General features: G+C 41.2%; 2 protein-coding genes and 1 non-coding gene across 3 annotated transcripts; 1 reads left to right on the forward strand and 2 right to left on the reverse strand.

Moving 5' to 3' along the window:
* The first annotated feature begins 54 nt into the window (after positions 1-54).
* Positions 55-8,761, forward strand: LOC113443412 (deoxyribonuclease-1-like). The gene is made up of 9 exons (XM_087925756.1): positions 55-361; positions 1,940-2,028; positions 2,930-3,016; positions 4,156-4,259; positions 5,148-5,260; positions 5,348-5,505; positions 5,821-5,917; positions 7,577-7,695; positions 8,594-8,761. Exons 1-8 carry the CDS (start codon positions 125-127, stop codon positions 7,649-7,651), a joined length of 960 nt encoding a protein of 319 aa, XP_087781882.1. The 5' UTR covers positions 55-124; the 3' UTR covers positions 7,652-7,695; positions 8,594-8,761.
* An 802-nt stretch (positions 8,762-9,563) lies between these two features.
* On the reverse strand, positions 9,564-13,432 carry RPL10 (ribosomal protein L10). The gene is made up of 6 exons (XM_087925757.1): positions 13,277-13,432; positions 11,684-11,742; positions 11,320-11,427; positions 11,103-11,241; positions 10,593-10,755; positions 9,564-9,789 (listed from the first exon to the last, which is right to left on the reverse strand). Exons 1-6 carry the CDS (start codon positions 13,297-13,299, stop codon positions 9,634-9,636), a joined length of 648 nt encoding a protein of 215 aa, XP_087781883.1. The 5' UTR covers positions 13,300-13,432; the 3' UTR covers positions 9,564-9,633.
* On the reverse strand, positions 10,904-11,037 carry LOC113443456 (small nucleolar RNA SNORA70). The gene has a single exon (XR_003375099.2). It is a non-coding gene; the product is annotated as a small nucleolar RNA SNORA70 (small nucleolar RNA).
* Positions 13,433-14,042: the final 610 nt, after the last annotated feature.

Here is a 14,042-nt window from a genome sequence, read left to right on the forward strand (position 1 = left end):
ATGCTAAAGAATCAGGCATTAGATGGAAAGGGATTAGCCCAACGAAGTCCAGTGTTTTCTCTGCTGCATTGTTCCATGCCTAAACTCAACATGCAGCACAAAAGATGGTGTCCTCCCCTTGCTGATGTGGCCATGTAGTTCTCTGCACCATTGTGCATTCCTCCTATGCAGCTGGAGACATACATGCTCTCTCTCCTGCGATCAAATACATACTAGGCCCATGGCGCAAGCCTTCACCTGTCTGTTTCTCTTGCTGGGCATGATGCTTGTGGCTGCATCTTTCAAAATCTGTGCTTTCAACATACGAAGCTTTGGACAAGCCAAGGCAGCCAACCAGAGGGTGATGAGAGCTCTTGTCCAGGTGAGTTTATGATGGGACTAGTGGGGTGGAGGAAGTGGTGGCAACAGTGCACTGAGAGAGGCTGGCATTCAACCCAGATTCAGAAGTGATCCAGGGACAGCTGGAGCGATGAAGGGCAGACATGGACAAGTCCTCCTTCAGGCATGGGAATTACAGGGTTGCTTTGGGTCAGTCACTGTCTCAGCCCAACCTGTCACACAGAGTAGCTATTGTGGGGGGGAAAGGAGGAGTGGGTATGCCACTTTGATATCCTAATGAAAGGTGAAATATAAATCTAGGAAAGAAATAGAAGTGTCTTCATCCAATGTAGTTGTGACAGAAATCAGGCACGGGCTATCAAAGTATATGAACAAAAAAAGGGGGAAATGCAACAGTTCACCCATCAATTGGGAAATGCCACATCTTAAAATAAAAATTGACACCTTCTTCAGCTAAAGTAGAAAGCATGTTGCTGTAAATAAAAGTGGCAGTGTTTGAGCAACTAAGCAAGGTCTCTGATTCAGTTTGAGTCTCTCTAGCAGAATTGGAAAGTGCGGCAGTTGCTTTTCTATTTTGGTGGTTGGAGCTGTGTTTGTCAGTCTGGGGGTGATTGGAGGTGAGGGACATAGTTGAAGGTATGCCTTTTGGAAAGTGACCAGGAGCAGGATTTTCTTTTCCTCCTGTGATTTCAGAGAGAATTTGGATGTACCTTTATCTATTTTTGTCTATTTAGAAGTTACCTTGCATTTTTTAGGATTCATGATATACAGTGTTGGGAAATCATTGCTATTTTCCAGCAAATGTAGGAAGAAGGGATTGGGGAGGTGCAAAAAGGGAATTTGGGAGCCTGGAGAAGGTTTAGGATTTCTTTTACCAATGTTGGTGTTGACAATACTGAACTTGGTTGACCAAAGATCAGAAGATTGCCTAGGTTAATACATATCAATCATCCTTAGCTAACCAAAAGATTTTCTTCTTTTAATAAGATTAGGATGATCTAATTCTTGTTGATGAATGCTCAGTGAACTATGATGAGATACAGCATCATGAAAAATTGGAACAGGGGGTGAGGAGATTGGGAAAATAATGGAGGGGAGATAAAATATGAACAATCAGGAGATCAAAGACATGTTAGATGGCAGTTTATTTTACAAACAGCAACTCATCACAGGTAGTGAGAAATTCAGGAAGAAGCACTTGAGCTCATTCAAAGAGACTTTTTTTTAGCGAACTCAGTATAAATAAGGGTTGGGAATTCCTCTTATGTTTTCCAAGGTTTTGCATGTTTCCCAATACCAGCACTGAAGACACCATGCAGAAGACCATGTGATTCTTTCTTCCTCGAGCTTGCCCAGCTGTGGGAAGCTTGACCACATTTATCATTCATGGGAGAGCAGATTGCCCTGTAGTATTGGCCTCTGATGCTTTAATCTTCCAAGGAGCAACACCAGATTCTCTTACAAATAATGCAGAGCAGTGTTTTCAAACTTAGCAACTATAAAATGTGTGGACTTCAGAATTCCCGAGATGCTTTGGTGAGCATCTCAAGTCATGAGAATGGACATAACAATAACAAGTGCATCTTTTTCTTATATCCAGATCCTGTCTCGCTGTGATATCTCTGCTGTGCAAGAGGTGCGTGACTCCAAGGGATTGGCTATTCAGGCACTACTGCAGAAGCTCAATAGGTACTAGCAAATAATTCTAATCATAATGTACCACAGAATAAGATGATCTGCAGACAACAATTCAATAGGGTGAAAGTATAGGATCACACTTCAAGCTGTGCACCAAAGAAAGAAAAGCATTAAAATCTGTAGCATTGATATTGTATCTATTATTCATATAGCAATAGCAATAGCACTTAAAGACTTATATACAGCTTTACAGTGCTTTACAATGCTCTCTAAGCGGTTTACAGAGTCAGCAAAGTGCTCCAACAAATTGGGTCCTCATTTTACCCATTTCAGAAGGATGGAAGGCAGAGTCAGTCTTGAGCCTGGTGAGATTTGAACTGCCAAATTGCAGGCAGCCAGCAGGCAGCAGAAGTAGCCTGCAGTACTGCACTCTAACCTCTGTGTCACTGCAGCTCAATATAGATTGTCTTAATGTTTTAATTCTTCCATCTTCTACATCCGACCTGCAGTCTTATTCCATTCCCCAAAGCTCTGTTTCTTCTTATTTCTTATTCTTATTTAATGAATTGCAGCCTTTGTACATCCAAGGAAGACACATATAGAATGTTCTTCTGAGATGTCAGTGTTATTGTGGCCAATCCTTAAAAACCTTACCTGGGAAGTAAATGTATCTTGGCATTCTTCTGTATGGAGTGAACTTATATTGTATTGATTCTAAAACAGGTAGAAAGCAACCATAGCTTTTGGGACAAAGTATGTCCCTGTAAATATTAGTTTAGAATCAGGGAAAAGAGAAATCACCACCAACAGTTTTATCTCTTCTCTTGGGAGAGGCAATAGGCGATTTTCTTTAAACCTGGAACCAACCGTACAGTCTCAACGGGAAGGTGGCTGGTTTTTTTTAGCACCAAAGCATCACTGATTTTCTCCTTTCCTATCCCACACATGGCAGGTATGATCCTTCTCATCACTACAGCTGCCTAGAGAGCAAGAGACTTGGACGAAGCAGCTACAAGGAGCAGAATGTCTTTGTATATCGGTAATAATATCTGCGGATCTGGAAATATCATTAAACCAGAGCTTCCAGTACCAAAGCCAACATTGGCTTGTAACTGCTACCAAACTTTATGTCAGGATTCCGGCAGTTACCCCCATTTAAATCATGACTCTCAAGCCAAACTTCCAAAAGTTAAGAATTTATTGGGAGTAAAACTGTCCGGCACTGCCTGGGTGTAGCCGAATCTGAGGCACATAATTCATTGTCACCCTTGACCCTAGTTTTTCCCCACCCCCTGAGTGTATCGTAATTCATATTCTCCAATGGGACACATTCATAGCCAAGAGTCATCAATCATGCTCTCCAGTTAGAATTTTGCCTAGCAGAAACTTCAGTCACCTAGTTACTATCTTTATAAACATTTATGGAATGCACTTTCGGTTTGCAAGCTGTCGCACTGCTCCCCGCTCCCTTTCTGTTGGCAACTCTAAAAAGATCATAGAAATATTTTATGAGTTGACACTTTATCTGTATACCAACATTTACAAATCAGTCTGTATTTCTTAATATATCTGTCCTGCCTATGATTTATCTTCTCAGTAGATTTGTTTGTGATTATGAATCTCAAGTTTATGTCATCTCTTAATGATCACATAAATGTAGATAGATTTTCTTTAAGATGGTCTGTCCCCAGTCTGGTTCTTCAAAAGAATCTCAGGCCATAGAATGTTAGATAACAGTAATTGTCCAAGGTGATTTGTGGAAGGTTGTCTCAAATCTAAATTCATCTTTATATATAATGTAATGGTAAGCTCTCTGATAAAAATTCAGATAACAGTTGTGCAAACAGCTACAAGCTTTTCACTGCCATTGAAAAAAACTTCTCTGGATTATAGGAAAGTTAGTTAAAGGAAACTAGAAAAATCCTAAGGAAGGAGGGAGTGAATGGAAAATAGTACAATTACTGAAAAGTCTTATATTCCTTTCATTTCAATAAACCTTGTTAAAAAGATTCTGTGAGAACCATACTCGGATAGAAATACTTTGAGTTTGAGGCAACTGTCAAAAGCCTGACATACCAAGGAAACAAAAACCAGGGGAAGATTCCATACTTAAGTCTTTTGGATAATGAACTCTCTTGGGGACAGAATCTTTTTATCCTGTATTTTTCTCATTGACAGTCGGGATGCTGTGTCAGTTATGGCTTGGTGCCAAGTTGGAGATGAGGATGCCAGAGATTTTGCTAGGGGCCCCTTTGCAGTGCATTTCCATTCTCCACGCACAGGTAAGCTTTAGTGGTTTTGTTCATAGGTCTAAGAACTTGTTCTAGGCAAACATTTCTTAAGGCCAGGACCTCAGTGGCCATCCAGCCAGATATGGGCAAGAGAAAAAATATCAGGAACTGAAATCCTTGTATTTTGTAACCACAACTTTCCAGCTCTGAAGTAGGTACAGTACCTGATTATAAAAAAATATAATCCAGTAAATATGGTGGAAACTATGGTGGAATTTTGTGGCTAATTGTTCTCTTAGCTGTATAGAACATTAACTAATAATGGAACAGTTAATGGGGCTACAGGCAAGATATTATGTATCCTGTGCTTTAAAAAAAGCACATTGGAGTAATAATTCAGCATTCTGAATTATTCAATAACATCCAAGTAATTTTTTGGACCGGTATTGATGATTTACGGTTATTAAATGGAAGAGCTTAATATAAATCTAAAGTGTACTGTATAATATTCTTGAAGTATAACATACTGAATGTCCATAATTATTTGCAAACAACCCAAAGGACAAAAGCAACACAAGATACCATTGTGCCATGACCTGTTTCTTTTGGGTCCAATTTTTGTAGCCACGAGGAAGTTCTTCCAAGGTGTTTGGAAGTGTATTGCTTTGTTATGCCTTCACCTGCTGACTGCTGTAGTCCCTGCAATTTTATTGGCAAGGTTTTCAGAAGTGATTTGCCTTCTCCTGCTTCCTACAACTGAGACAAAGAGACTGGCCCAAAGTCACCCAGTTGGCTTTTGCTAAGGCGAGAATGCAGACTAGCTTTTAGCTTGGTGCCTTAATCATTACACCAAGCCAGTCCCTGGAAACGTATTGGTAAGATGTGGATAAATGATCCTTATCAGCTCATATTGTCTGTATTATTATCACCTCTACACAGTGGCTTCAGACTTTGTGCTACTCTTGCACCATACCTGTCCTCAGGAAGCTGTTCATGAGCTTGATCTGCTGTTTGAAGTATGCATGGAGCTAATGCACTGGTGGAAAACGGAGGTACATTCTGGGAGCAGGGGGTGCATATTGCTGAATTAGATGAGCCAATTAATGCTTCCAATCCTCCTTCCTGCCCCACCTCAACAGAATGTGATGGTGCTGGGAGACCTGAATGCAGGTGGTACCTACATCCCAATGAGTGCGTGGGCCAGGATCCGCTTGCACAATCACCCTGCCTTCCATTGGCTTATCAGCGACGAAGAAGATACCACCGTCAGCCACCGCACTTGCTGTTCTTATGACAGGTACTAAACCGCAGCTTTCAAGTTCAGTCATCTGCTTTCTTCAAAACGTTTCCATCATCCTACGTACAGTCCTATCATTGTCAGCCTTAGAGGCAAGCAGTTGCTCATTAGTAACTTGATAGGGATGCTCTGTTGAGTAAGGCAGGCACTAAGGTTAGAAATGCAGGCAGAACACTTCTGAATCCCTTCCCCAGTCAGGCCTACCAGTCCTCCAGGAATGTTACACTGTTCTGCTTCCTGACATAAATTGGCCACCTGTAAAGTACCTTTCTGAAACCTGGAAACAGAGCCCAACTGACACTGTGTTCCTCTTAGAATCATAGTTCATGGAGAAGAATTACTCTCTGCTGTTGTGCCCGGATCAGCAAAGCCATACAATTTCACAAGGGCTCTTGGATTGTCTGAAGAAGAGGTGAGTTGGCTTGGTTATTCTCTCCTTTAAAAAAGGGAATGTTTATATACTGCTCAAAAAAATAAAGGGAACACAAAAATAAGACATCCTAGAGCTGAATGAATGAAATATTCTTATTAAATACTGTGTTCATTACATAGTTGAATGTGCTGACAGCAAAATCACACAAAAATTATCAATGGAAATCAAAGTTAGCAACCCATGGAGGTCTGGATTTGGAGCTACACTCAAAATTAAAGTGGAAAAAAACACTACAGGCTGATCCAACTTTGATGTAATGTCCTTAAAACAAGTCAAAATGAGGCTCAGTAGTATGTGTGGCCTCCACATGCCTGTATGACCTCCCTACAATGCCTGGGCATGCTCCTGATGAGGTGGCGGATGGTCTCCTGAGGAATCTCCTCCCATACCTGGACTAAAGCATCCCCCAACTCCTGGACAGTCTGTGGTGCAACGTGGCGTTGGTGGATGGAGTGAGACATGACATCCCAGATGTGCTCAATAGGATTCAGGTCTGGGGAACGGGAGGGCCAGTCCATAGCATCAATGCCTTCGTCTTGCAGGAACTGCTGACACACTCCAGCCACATGAGGTCTAGCATTGTCTTGTATTAGGAGGAACCCAGGGCCTACCGCACCAGCATATGGTCTCACAAGAGGTCTGAGGATCTCATCTCGGTACCTAATGGCAGTCAGGCTACCTCTGGTGAGCACATGAAGAAATGCCCCCTAAAGAAATGCCACTCCACACCATTACTGACCCACCGCCAAACCAGTCATGCTGGAGGATGTTGCAGGCAGCAGAACGTTCTCCACGGCGTCTCCAGACCCTATCACATCTGTCACATGTGCTCAGTATGAACCTGTTTTCATCTGTGAAGAACACAGGGCACCAGTGGCAAATTTGCCAGTCTTGGTGTTCTCTGGCTAATGCCAAACATCCTGCAAAATGTTGGGCTGTAAGCACAACCCCCACCTGTGGACGTCAGGTCCTCATACCACCTTCATGGAGTCTGTTTCTGACCATTTGAACAGCTACATGCACATTTGTGGCCCGCTGAAGGTCATTTTGCAGGACTGTGGCAGTGCTCCTCCTGTCCCTCCTTGCACAAAGGCGGAGGTAGCAGTCCTGATGCTGGGTTGTTGCCCTCCTACGGCCTCCTCCACGTCTCCTGATATACTGGGCTGTCTCCTGGTAGCACCTCCATGCTCTGGACACTACGCTGACAGACACAGCAAACCTTCTTGCCCCAGCTCGCATTGATGTGCCATCCTGGGCACTACCTGAGCCACTTGTGTGGGCTGTAGACTCCGTCTCATGCTACCACTAGAGTGACAGCACTGCCAGAATTCAAAAGCGACCAAACCATCAGCCAGAAAGCATCGGAACTGAGAAGTGATCTGTGGTCACCACCTGCAGAACCACTCCTTTATTGGGGATGTCTTGCTAACTGCCTATGCTTTCCACCTGTTGTCTCTTCCATTTGCACAACAGCATGTGAAATTGATTGTCAATCAGTGTTGCTACCTAAGTGGACAGTTTGATTTCACAGAAGTGTGATTGACTTGGAGTTACATTGTGTTGTTTAAGTGTTCCCTTTATTTTTTTGAGCAGTGTATATGGCAAGCCTGAGGGACCCGGACTTTCTCATTTTTATAGGCCTTAGAAATCAGTGATCACTACCCTGTGGAGGTGAAGCTGAAGCTTGCTCCAAAGACTCAGCGGGATCTCTAAGATGTCCACCGGCCTATTGTATAAAATGAAGGGAAATAGGGAAAGTAAGTAATCTCTAACCTATAACCATACTAAATAAAAGTCAAATGGAGCCCAGAAGTAGGATGCCGTTAACTTGTATATTGCTTTAGTCATAGAAGTGAACATCACTGTCACTTGCTTCTCATTGTTTCCAATGTCGGTGTAATTTTTATTGCTCGCTTTCAATGTTGATCACCCCAAATACTGAAATAATTTCTGGGGTTCCATGTCAGCTGCCAACTCTATTCAACTTGAATAGAGAGAACAGGTCAATTTTCCAGTTCAAACAATGAACATCTTTTGGGTGGGTGGCAGGCAGTTCTCACCATCCCATCTCTTTCCCAAAAGTCTAAAACTTCACCAAGGTGACCTCTTAGAGCAGAGGTCTCCAAACTTAGAAACTTTTAAGACTTGTGGACTCCAACTCCCAGAATTCTTCCTCCAGTCATGTTAGCTCAGGAATTCTGGGAGTTGAAGTCCACAAGTCTTAAACTTGCCAAATTTGAGGACCCTTGGTCATAAATGCATGCCAGCTGCCAAGCATCTGAAGTTTGATCATGTGACCACCGGGATGTTGCAATGGTCATGTGAAAAATGATCATGTCATTGTTTTCAGTGCTGTTGTAACTTCAGTCACTAGACGAATGGTTGTTAAGTCGAGGACTCCTGTATCGTGGAGCCAGTTCTCCAAAGACAGTCTTGCTTTGCTAGATGTGTTCAAGCGAAAGAAAGTGTGTCCGTGGACATTCTCAATCACTCAGGTCATGGTTATCTCAAAGGTGCTTTCTTGACAGCCCAGCTTCCCTTTGAAAATAAAGTATCTTTGGGGCAACCGAAAGATAGCATCTATTAAATAGACTATTTGTCTAAATAGCCTTTTGCAGCTTTATGATATGCAATAATCTTTGTTATTATTTGCAGGAACAAGAGTTTTACCACAAGTATGTATCAAAGTACTGACAGCAGAATGGGCTTTTGTGGCCCTCAACAAGTGTGCTGGAAGTTTATTATCTATATTTGAGACTGAATGTAAGCATTTGTGGTATACTTGACATTCAGCTGTCTGAAATTCTTTTAAGTTAAAATAACATTACCCATCTTAAGGTAATAAGATGTTACTTGATAAGTTATTTCCCCCCCCCCCCAAAAAAAAAATTCAATGTATTGTTACTAAACATAGAGCAGTTTTTTTAGCCCATGTTAGGCTAAAATGAAATTATTCTGCGACTCAGAACTCAAGGCATTTTATCAACTAAGTTAAATCAGAACTTAATAGCTATGTTGTGTGAATATAGGTCTCATTAGTCTAGATTTAGGATGCTGTACAAACCGTCGAATCACATTAGTTGTTAGATTCATATCCTGTGTGAAGTCAGCCATTCTTTCTGGCTCGTAGAATATGGTTCATGGTATATCATGTTGTGTGAACTCACCACTTTACCCAATAAATTGTGGTAAAAACTACGGCTTAAGTCTAATTTGTGATCCCATTAACATATTAATTTAAAGGGGAGCATTTTAAGTAGCTTTTTCTGTCCAAGTAACCGTTTAAGAACAGACATTTCAAAAACAGGAAGGACAGATAAAATCATTTTTAATGACCAGCAAACTCCAGTAGTCTATACAGAAAATAGCTAACTACACTGATATGTTGCAAGGGTTAGATTGGTAACTGCACACATAGCCACTTTAGGCAGTTTTCAGACATTCCTACTGAAAAAAAAATGTTCTAAAAACACAGAAGAGTCCAATTCTGAATTTTTGCCATGCAAATATTGGACTTCTGTCCCTTCCTTATGTATGTCAGTAACAGATCAAGCCAGAGACATTTGTTAATGTGAGAATTACATATTTTCAAGATGTACCCTAACAGTAACAATCACACAGCAGGTACACAGAACTGTTTATTTTGATTTCTTTTTCTGTCAAGAAATTAGCAGAGTTGCCCTCACAACAGACTCTCATGCTGCATGCAAAGCACGCCATTTATCTAAAGGACCCCTGTTGGGTATGTATTTAACTCCACAGCCATCAGGGATGAGGCGCTTCTCAGACACCATTTCCTCAAACATATCAGCATTGAATTTGGTGAAGCCCCATTTCTTGGAAATATGGATCTGGAAAAGGAAAGCAGAGAGAATAAATGAGAAGAATGGCCGGGAATGCAATCTCTGCTGAAAAGACTGAAGCAGCCTATATAATTGTCTCCCAAGAGCTAAGAGTCACAAATGCCTACATTCTCATTCCATCTAGAGGCAGTTACCATAATATACGAACAAGGCAGGGAAAGAAATGGAGAACATGTCTTTTCCCAAACCCTTTATCAGCAGTGGACATAGGAGGCTTCTATATTTTCTTCTCTATGCTGAACTATATTTGTGTTTCCCACATACTTCATCTGCATGCTACAGTGTATTTGTGTACTGGGAAACAGTCAGCTCTGGATCATGTGAGCAGAAGAGGAAGGAAAAAAAAGAGGGCTTACAATGGACTAAATTGGCAGCAATCTAAGGCTGTGCTGGCTGGGGAATTCTGGGAGTCTACACATCTTAAATTTGCTGAGTTCGAGAAACATTACCATTCTCCCACATAGATGCACTGGGGACATTACTTTTCTCTGAACTTCCCAGTCAGGTTTAGCCTATGTTTCTACTCCCCACTATTTCTGCCTTCTCCCCATTTATTCCTATTGTATTAACTATTCAGGGGTACCCAGCCAACAAATAAGAATCCTAAGCTGGTGATCTATTTCCAGCACTCCATTAATGGAATTTGGAAAAGAATAAAAAGGAACATTTATAGAACTAACACGTCTATTTTGATCATGGTGAGGCATAAATGTAATAAATCAGAGATAAGAATAGCAACGCAATGACATGGTCTCACAAGCAAACTGATATTGAATGTTTACAAAACCTACCTTCTGACGTCCAGGAAATTTGAATTTGGCTCTGCGCAGCGCTTCAATAACGTGCTCCTTGTTTTGCACCTTGGTGCGGATAGACATGATGACTTGGCCAATGTGTACACGAGCCACAGTGCCCTGAGGCTTGCCAAAAGCACCACGCATTCCAGTCTGGAGCCTGATAAGACGACAAAGTGCAACTTGCAATTTGTTCATGGCACTGATGCTGGTGCTATCAACAAACTACCAATCAAGCTCTTTTAGCATAATTTCTCAACACTGAAGTCAACCACTCACATTCTGCTTGTAACTATAACTTGACTAATATATGTTCCCAAAGTCCCTTAAGGTGCTCTGTACAACTAACAGGGCACGTACACAACCAAGGGAATTGCTGTGTGCAGACAGTGCACACCAGCCGCTGATAGCAACAGTGGTTGGTCGGCTTAATTGACTGCAACTTCATTCTCATGCTTTCCCACATGACAGACACCCCAAAACTGGTTCTGTAACACATTTTTTCACCTGTCAGCTCCAGCACATGATAACATTTTGTTGATCCGGATGACATGGAAGGGGTGCAGGCGCACACGGATGTGAAAACCGTCCTTGCCGCAACTCTTCACCATGTATTTGTTGGCACAGATACGAGCAGCTTCTAGAGCTAAAGCAAAAACACAAAGTATAAATATGGCACAATCAGTCGCGTTCAAGCAGATAGGTTGTACTATCTGCTACTTACCTTCTGATGACAATTGCTCGTATTCATCTGACACCATGTGCCCACAGAGTGGGAACTCATCAACCTTGGCCTTTTTCCTGCCCAGATCAAATATCCTGATCTTGGGATCTGAAAAAAAAAAATATTTGGGGAAATAAACATACAGATATGAGGTCATATTGAAATAAATGAGCATCAGTTTCTGATATTATCAATTGTGAAATTACTGATTAAATTAGGAACCAATATTTTGATGAGGCAACTGGGTCCTCTTAGCCAGAACCAGATCAGAATCAATATTACATGGCTCTCCAAAATTACAGATATGCATATTATTAGATTTTTAAATATAGTTAAACCCAAGTAATGTTAATATCCTACTTACCAGGAACACCCCTGCAGAAGCGGGACTTAGGATAAGGCTTATTCTTGCAGTATCGATAACTAGAGAAAAATAAAAGTTGTGAGTGGGAAACTATAGTTCCTTGATTTAAATAAATTTAAATAAATTGGTATTGCCCTCTTTTGGTTAAATATAAGTTGAGAATTATTCTTTAGTAGGATGGTCTTAACAATTTCCAATTAAACAATGTTACTGAAATGGAGCAGCGGGGAGATCAAGACACTGGCTTTAGAGATAAACCACCTATCACCCTTCTAGTACAAAGCTATGTATTAATCTGAAGTGGCAGATATAGCAGAGAACAGCTTCCTGCAGCACACACTTGCATTTTTATATTAATTAAAATTAAAATGGAACAAATGCTCCAGCCCTCCTGGCAATTTGTTCACTTGCCACTGGAAAGTTTATGCTTTATTTCCAGGTGACTTCTTTTTGCTTGTACCTACTCTGTGATGACTTAAATTCAAAGCTGTCCTCATCATGAAGCAAAAGACTAGAAATGTAAAATAATGAACAGTCCTGAACTTTGCTATCCAGTACCATCTATGGATACTTTTACATGTCACTCTGAATGCTACAGAGTTTCTGTGTTTGGCAAAGTTCTGACAGATAGATAAACTCGTGTATTTAGCCTTCTTTTCGCTCCTAAAAGCCTGAGAAATTATTTTGTAGAGCCTGCTCCACTTAGATTTCCAAGTCAACCAAAATGTTGCAAAATGTTCACACATAACAAATTCTATAAAGACAATGCAAATATATATTAATTTACAAACATGCCAAGTACTGTTAACATATTAGCATTAGAAATAACTATTTTCTTATCTTGCTCACAACTGACTATCACTGGTATACACTACACAGGGCTAAACAGCTCCTCCTTCTTATTATGGACTTTGCATTACAAGCACAGGAAATATTTTTCTAAACCATGGTTAACAGTATTATTTAGGCATACCTTGTCAGCAAAAAGGGTTTTGCTGCCATTAGTGATTGTCCTGATTATGGCGACCCATACACTATTGTTATACTAAACTCTCAAAAAAAGTCCAAAAGGGACTTGCTGATTAAAGGAGGATCCAAACAACAGCTGCAATTTCCTCTAAGATCCATGTTTCTTGAAGTTTTTGTTCTGATATTTTCCACTTTTAAAATCTACGGAGGACCCCACAAAGGGGTATTTTTTTTTGTTCATATGGGTTATGCTTGCCAGTATTTATATTATAAAAATAAAACAGATGCACTTGTAGAATATTTATCGGATCGTGTACAAATTGCAAAGTTACACCTGTCAGATATTTTTATGAAAAATCCCTAATTTAAAAGAGTGGCATTGTTTTTACCAGCGCAAGTATGTTCAATATCTGGCAAACAATTTTGATTTCACCATCCCGAATGGTCGTTGGGGGACCCCCTGGAGTCCTCCGACCACACTTTAAACAACAGTGTCTTATAAAGCCTTCCTTTCCCTCCCTCGCTCCCTCCCTCCCCCGGAAGAAGCACATCGCCTCTTCCCAACGCAAAGCCAGCCACGCTCCCTCTACTTAATCTTGGGGATGAAACCCTTCACAAACTCACCACCGTGCTGGTCGGCGGCCCATGTTTGCGGGTCTGAAAGAGAAAGAGTATTTCAGTCCCGGCGCTCAAAACGAGACCCAGTCTGGGGCCTAGTTGGTTTCCCCTTCCCTGAACCGCGTTACCGCCATCACACGCGTACATACCTCGCCGAGCGGAAAGAAAGTGGGGCAGCGCCTGCGCACCATTTATAAATGTTACCGCTCTAGGATGTCTGTGATCATAGACATCCAGTCGGGATCCTGTTGCTGGATTCCATAGAGGGCACACCATAGAGAAATGGGATAGACTAACCATGAATAGCTTCCCAATGAGGTTTATGTGTTTTATATATATACTATTGGGAAGGGGTAGAAGGAGGGATGATGAACACACGCGATGGGCATTTCCTTTGATACAGTTGGAAGATTTATATTGTTTTATTCCATGATTTTGAACATTGAGAATATGAGCGTTAGACATAAAGGAATGAGTTCGTTTAAAATATCAGAATATTTCAATATGATTGAATTTTGGATTTGAGTGCAGGATACCGCTCGACAGGCATTCTATTTCTCCCACAACGTTCGAGTGAATGGTAGCTATGCTGGTTGGAGAATTCTGGGAGTTGAAGTTCACAAGTCTTAAAGTTGCCAAATTTGGAAACCTCTGTCCTAAAGTCTCTTTTTAAGTTATTCTTCAGTGCCTCAGACGATAGTAGGCAGATATAAACTGGGTTAAATCCTGTAATACGGGATTTCAAGATTGTGTAATTGGCTTTTAAAAATAA

The sequence above is a fragment of the Pseudonaja textilis genome, chromosome 2 (genome assembly GCF_049901715.1).
Source record: "Pseudonaja textilis isolate UNSWEBS1 chromosome 2, rPseTex1.2, whole genome shotgun sequence".
In the NCBI taxonomy this organism is placed as follows: Eukaryota; Metazoa; Chordata; class Lepidosauria; order Squamata; family Elapidae; genus Pseudonaja; species Pseudonaja textilis.

What these genes read in the sequence shown, in the direction of transcription:
- LOC113443412 (XM_087925756.1), top strand. Translation starts at nt 125, where the DNA reads ATGTGGCCATGTAGTTCTCTGCACCATTGTGCATTCCTCCTATGCAGC. An exon ending in CTACTGCAGAAGCTCAATAG is followed by an intron (nt 2,029 to 2,929) that starts GTACTAGCAAAT and finishes CACACATGGCAG; the next exon opens with GTATGATCCTTCTCATCACT. An exon ending in TGCACTGGTGGAAAACGGAG is followed by an intron (nt 5,261 to 5,347) that starts GTACATTCTGGG and finishes CCACCTCAACAG; the next exon opens with AATGTGATGGTGCTGGGAGA.
- RPL10 (XM_087925757.1), bottom strand. Translation starts at nt 13,299, where the DNA reads ATGGGCCGCCGACCAGCACGGTG. An exon ending in CTTCTGCAGGGGTGTTCCTG is followed by an intron (nt 11,428 to 11,683) that starts GTAAGTAGGATA and finishes TTTTTTTTTCAG; the next exon opens with ATCCCAAGATCAGGATATTT. An exon ending in CGAGCAATTGTCATCAGAAG is followed by an intron (nt 11,242 to 11,319) that starts GTAAGTAGCAGA and finishes TTTTTGCTTTAG; the next exon opens with CTCTAGAAGCTGCTCGTATC.